Source organism: Teleopsis dalmanni, chromosome 1, assembly GCF_002237135.1.
Source record: "Teleopsis dalmanni isolate 2A chromosome 1, ASM223713v2, whole genome shotgun sequence".
Taxonomy (NCBI): domain Eukaryota; kingdom Metazoa; phylum Arthropoda; class Insecta; order Diptera; family Diopsidae; genus Teleopsis; species Teleopsis dalmanni.
In genome coordinates this window covers 37462943-37469451 of record NC_051846.1, presented here as the reverse complement: position 1 = coordinate 37469451, position 6509 = coordinate 37462943, and the positions used below count along the sequence as shown (strand labels likewise).

At 28.9% G+C, this 6509-nt stretch overlaps 1 protein-coding gene across 1 annotated transcript; it reads right to left on the bottom strand.

Moving 5' to 3' along the window:
• Positions 1-713: 713 nt before the first annotated feature.
• LOC119668136 lies at positions 714-6478 on the bottom strand. The gene is made up of 3 exons (XM_038077543.1): positions 6102-6478; positions 4401-4952; positions 714-1277 (listed from the first exon to the last, which is right to left on the bottom strand). The coding sequence occupies exons 1-3, from the start codon at positions 6262-6264 to the stop codon at positions 796-798; spliced, it is 1197 nt and encodes a 398-aa protein (XP_037933471.1). The 5' UTR covers positions 6265-6478; the 3' UTR covers positions 714-795.
• Positions 6479-6509: the final 31 nt, after the last annotated feature.

Sequence of the window (6509 nt, the reverse complement as noted above, 5' to 3'; positions counted from 1 at the left end):
AAACCCCAAATGTAAAATATTTAAGTAATTTGGCGCGTGTGTAATATGCGGTAAATTTTACATCAGAATGCATTTACAGCTTAAGCTAAGCAGGACTACATGGGCGGCTGGGAACAAAGAAATCCTTTCAATCATCATCGCACACGAATTCTAAATATTTTCGTTTAAACTTGAGTCTGTAGCTGATTTATAAACGGTTCAGAGTTTTGACAAAACTTTACTACGTGATGTGCGTGATATGAATTTTGCATTTGCGGGAAAGTTAACGTTAGCTTAAGTGTTGGTAAGCAAATCTACAGAAATACATTAAAAAACGTGTTATTTGTGTGCTACGCTAGAAATTTGTAGTAATAAAATATACACATATAAGAAAATTCATCTATTATGGTTGAAAGTCGAAAAAAAGATCGAAAAATCACATACATATTTATCAAATCGCATATTGAGCCAACCAGCAACTTAAATACGTTTATTGGTATACCCATGAACGTATTCCTAAGGAGAGGGTGAATATAGTAGAGTTTAATATCTTATACTTACGAATAAAAACTTAACATAGCTTCGCACTTTGCTAACACGTGAATGCAATGTAATGCAATCAGGCTATTGACGGAAATTAAAATCACATTTCAAAATATTTATTTAAATGTTTTTATTCTATTTTATAGAAAAATAAACTCATATCAAATTTATAAGTTACATAAAGTGTTTTATACGAAAAATATAATATGAAAAATGATTTAAATATCAATATAAATAAGATCAAAGTTTCTCAGTCTTCTTGATTGTTGTTAATTACTTGTTAGCAGTAGTCTCTGTGCCTTGCACATGTAATATCATTTCAAATGGATCCCATTCCAAGTCATGTTCGGTTTTCACACGCCTACGATTTGGTGTCAGTCCATGCACCGCCCCCGATAGTACAGGACCTTCACTTGTCAATCCAAGTGACATTGCTACACCCTCATCATAGACCATTCCTGCATGTTCTGCAGCAGTCAATCCAGTTTGCATAGCAACCATCGTAGAGTTGCGTGGCTCGAAACGCAAGTGCTGCGTCTGCATATGTTGCTGTTCGCTCACAATTTCTTGTATGTGTTCGCGTGTCTGTTCACGTTCATCAACTTTTCTAGCCAAAATATCGCGCATAAATGACATGCGGTCGAAATGCTCCCAAGTTGAATGGAAAACTTGTTGTGTGTAATGCGAATGGCGCTCTTTCTGCAACTCATCCACATAACGCTGTTTTATAATGGACCAACGAGTTTGTAACAAACCTTTAAATAAAGTATAGAAACTATGTTAAGGTGATATATATTATAAAAAAATAAATAAAAAGTATTAGTTACAAGTTTATAGACGCTTTAAAACCCCTTATGCTTATATATAAAAACGATTATATTTATAAACGATTTTTCGATATTTTCTTACAATATTATATTTAAATACTATATTCAAATCTGTTAACATTAATTCGATATTGAAGTACATTTGGCAAATCATAATACAAAGACTTAGTAGAATTTTATTAAAACTTTTGGATTGGATTGTCGATTGTCGATAAAAAAAAAGCTTGTCATATTTGTATTATGAAAGACCTAAACTAATTAATCAGTTACAGATATATACTCAAAAACGCATTGTTTGATCCTGGTGACATGACTGAGTGGAACTTATATAGGAATGTAATCCGAGAAAAAAAACGATATATTTTTCTGTGTGCGTGATTATAGTCTGAATGATTTCTGATTTCAACAAGAGCATGCTACATTTTATATTATCAGAGAAACGAACGAGTTATCGAAAGGACCCTAAGTCGTTGAAATCGACGAGTTCCTTTATGAAAACCATCATCATTCTCAACAAGTCCTAACAGATCATCGCGGATTACAAAAACAAAAGTTATCAAAACAAATGTTCTTTTTGTCACCAGAAACTAAGTTGTGACATGTCCTTCCGGCTAGTTTGATTTTTGATTAGAAAATCATTTTTTGATTGGCAATTTTACATCAATGTTGGAAGCAAACACTAAGTAGCCAATATACGGGAAATACGGGATTATTTATTCAAAAAGTAATAGTAAATCGGAACTCCAAAATGTTTTTTTAAGACATTTAATATAGTGTTTACTTTATTATTAATTACAAATACACATTAAAAACACACTTTTCATACAAACGCTACATAATAGATTTAACCAAATTGAAAAAGAAAAGAAAACCTGATCTACTGAAAACTTCTGGATAAAGTTATGGTCATTTTTATTATATAAAAAAGTGAGAGGATCATAAAGATTAAAGTATTTTATATACTTTCGTAACTACAATTAAATATCGAACTATATGATACAGAGTACTCTGTATGAGTATTCAAATATTCCAATTTTTTGAAACAAATGAAGAAATTCTTATCGACCTAATATCTCGAATATAAAATTATAGAAATATTATGAATAGCACAAATATATATATTCATACTTTTACCAATCAATAAATTTTTGTTTTATTCATATATACTATTATTGTAGCGTTTAATACTCAAATTCGATGGAGTAGTGTTAAATATTAAAAGGGATTTAAATTTAAATTATGAATGTGTATCACATTTTTTAAAAGTTGCTATCAATCAACCGAAATACGTAAATAAATGATATATTTTAGTATTTTAGCTTATATTACATGAGTCAGAGATTTTTAGCTAAGTTTAAGTTTTTATAGTATATTCCCATTGCCTTCATTAAAATTGTTTATTTAGTTCAGGTCGCTAATTAAGTAGAAAGAGCTCTCATACAAATCAACTTAGTTAAGAATAAATTAAGTATCGAATGCAATATTGCAAAATATATTTGCCAAAAGGGAAATGATCGAAATTTCACTTATTTGACACCTGATGCTAAATAAACGAAAAACAAATTATATGTTTTTACAAGTAAAATATATAATTGATCTGTTCTGTTTTTGGCTATTTTTGCTGTTTTTGGCTATTTTTGCTATTTTTTGCTATTTTTGCTATTTTCAAAATTAGCAACTCATTTAAATTTTATGCTTAAAATAATAATATTCTCTGTCTATACTAAGAAAAGCCCAGCATTTCCTGCGCCTTCTCAAAATTGTTGACGAAAGTAATGCTTATTACTTGTTTTTAATAATGATTAAATTTTTTTGATATGTTGCATGGTGTTTTCTATACGTACCTATTGCTTTTGGAAACGACCAAATTTTAAGTTCATTAATATAAGTTGATTTAGCTGCAGTGGAAACATGGTATTAAACTTTACCTTTCAGAGCTTAGCGAACAGTGAAGCAAAAGAAAAAACTAAAAGTATTTTGTTTAATTGAAATTTACTTCCTATGATGATAGGAAATAAATATATAAAGTTTTCAGCAATTTTTGAACTATTAAATTAATTAAATTGATTTTAAATAAAAAATTATAAATTCATTTAATGCTGCATCCTTATTTACATTTCATTTTTGTTAAAAACAAACATTTTTGATTCACAGATTTATATTATTTTATTTTATCAAAAGTTGCAGTTATGATTCAAAGCAGCATTTACTAAGACAACAGGCTTAAAAAATAAGCACGTGCTTATCTTTCACATCTTTGCATGGATTTTGTGTGGATTTTGTATGGCAAAAGTTTCGTATTGAGATAATACAAAAATGAGTTAGTCTTCATATCTTAATAAGATGCATATGTATCAAATTTTCAACCTAAATTGAACGTCTTGAAAGAGAATGAAAAAATTAATTTTCAATTATTTTATTTATAATTATAACAGGAGCAAGCAATATATCTAATATATGGCGAAATGGCTAAAATGATCCCTAAATCAAATTTAACAAGTATGGATATATAGTTTGTAACTTTTGCACTGAGACCTCACTTATTAAAAAAAGAAAACATAAAAAATTTTGAAGTAATAATATACCTATTTTTTAGCCTATATAATGTACCTGTACACTTATACAATTTATTATACATTATACCAGAAATGAATAAAGAATATTAAAATAATTATGCAGTTTAATATTCTAAAAATTTGCGGTCCTTATTAAAAACAATAATATCATGGTGGTCCTTAATCCAAAAAAAAAAAAAATTGATTGAAATTATTTTTATGAAATATGTTTGATGGATGATTCAAGAATCTCAAGAATATGTTAGGTAAACTATTACCGGATATATTGCGAATTTGTATGTAAATGGTAATAAATATTGTAATAGTATTTGAACTTTATTGTTTTGAAGACTTTTTTCAATAATTTTTTTAAATAATTTAAATTAAATTTCACTTTTGGGTAGAGTCGTTTTTTTTTATTTGTAGTAACTTTTAAATTTTGTATATTTTGTCATTCTTATTTTAAAATTTTTACTAATCGAATTATATAACTTACTTGGTGTTAGTCCCAACTCATTTGCAACCTCCTTCCAAATCGCTGAAGTTCGATTTTGTCCTTGACGTTGATCACGTTGTTTCCCAGCCCATAATATTGAATGATTTCTTATCGCATCTATAATACGACCACGCATGCTATTATTTAATGGACCTGGTCTACCAGGTTTACGCATAGGAGTTGTCGTTGCTTCTACAGTTATAGCTGCTGGTGGTACAAGTCCAGTAAAAGTCATATATGAATTATTTTCGACATTGATGTCATGTTGAACCGGTGCTGTTGGCAACCATGTGAAACTACCACTAGGACGTCCTCTGCCTTGTGTTTGCGATTGTGCTGTTTGTGATGCCGATGGATTTATATGTTGTACAGCTTGATTTGATTCCTGTGAAGTATTGGTGCCAACAATTTTCGCAACCGTTATGTTGTACATGAAAGACATCGGTTCGAAATGTTCCCATTTTGTTGTGAAACGATCTTTATGTAAAATTTGACGATGCACTAAATTATGATAATGATATTTCATTTGACTCCAAATTGATTGCAATTTTACTGAAAGATTAAAAAACATGTGTATACATTTTTAATCAAAAGTTTAGTTTTTATTATTTGTTTTATAAAAAGGTTTTTTGAACAATAGTGAACTACAAAAATTCATTTTATATTTAAAAGTTACCCCGATCATTTTTTATTATTTTAATTAATTGAATTTTTGGCTGACCATACAACTGTATTGAGTATTGCCAAATACCCATCAGCCGTGGTCTTGGAAATAATTCTTGTATTTAATTATTCGTAAATATTTTTTAAAGACTGCAAGTACCAGGAACCGAACTCATGCCCTGCCAAATTTGAAGCTCAGAGTCAGCGCTCCTTGATCAATTGACCCAAAGCTGTACTTGACTTGTATTGTCGCACATTTTTCTGGAGATTAGTTAGTCTGCTGTGAAAGTTTTCATTAATAAATTTACTTGTTGTGTTTATAGTAGAATGAAATCATAAACCAGTTGTAGAATAATTTAATTAATTAATTATATATAATTTATTTTTAATTGTTATAAATTTCAATACTATTCTGTTTATAGAGGCATTATTTGTTGCATGATTTATATATTCTTTCTAATGTATAGAACCTAATCAAAGAACGTAGTGCTGAGAAAGTCATGCTAATGTAACTCCACCAGTCTGACGAGGAATAACTAAAATTATTATTTATGCTAGTGAAAATTTTTAAAGATCATATAAAATTCGCAGTATAACAAATTTTCTTAATTATAATTAATTACAATTTATTATTAGCTTTAAAGAATTAATTAATTTTTAAAATATGATTGTTAAATTCTAAGCTAAAAATATTTAACTATTAATTTAATGATGTATACTAAAAACTATAAAAAATAGAAAATTTTTTTAATATTTTTATTTGAATTTAATTCATTTCATTTGTAGAAATTTCTCAATAATTGCGATTATAATGCTTAATACGTAATCACGTGCAAACACTTAATGCTTGCAAATATTGTTCTTACTTTTTTTTTGTATGTAAACAAAAATCAAAAAATATACAAAATGTATATTTTTTCATATTAAATAATTGTTAACTTTTTTACGTGCACACAACAAAACATAATTTCTTCTTCCGGCAAGTGAAAAAGAGAAAGAAGAGTGTTAATGTTTTGTGTTTCACGTAAACACTCTTACCGGTCGGCACATGCCCTCCAAACTGCTCGGCAATCTCATTCCACATCGGCGCAGTAACACTTCGGCACATGTGCAGTTTATTGTTTGAATCCCATATCTCTGGGTACTTTTTAATCGCTTTCAACAGTTGTGCACGATTTACGAATGGATCTTCCTTAGGCATTTTATGTATATCACTTGTATCACGAACGCACGACAAACGCAAATACGCAACAAACGTACAAAGTTAGTTAACGGATTATCCAGCAATATTGTTTGTATTATATTATCCTGTTAATTATATGCGGTGTATTCCGTCACAATAACGCGTCCTTTGACATCAATTATCGGCGAATAACTGAAAGTAGAGCTGCGAGAATATAAGAATTAAAATGAAAAAGCACAATGTGATTGGGGAAAATAGAGAAA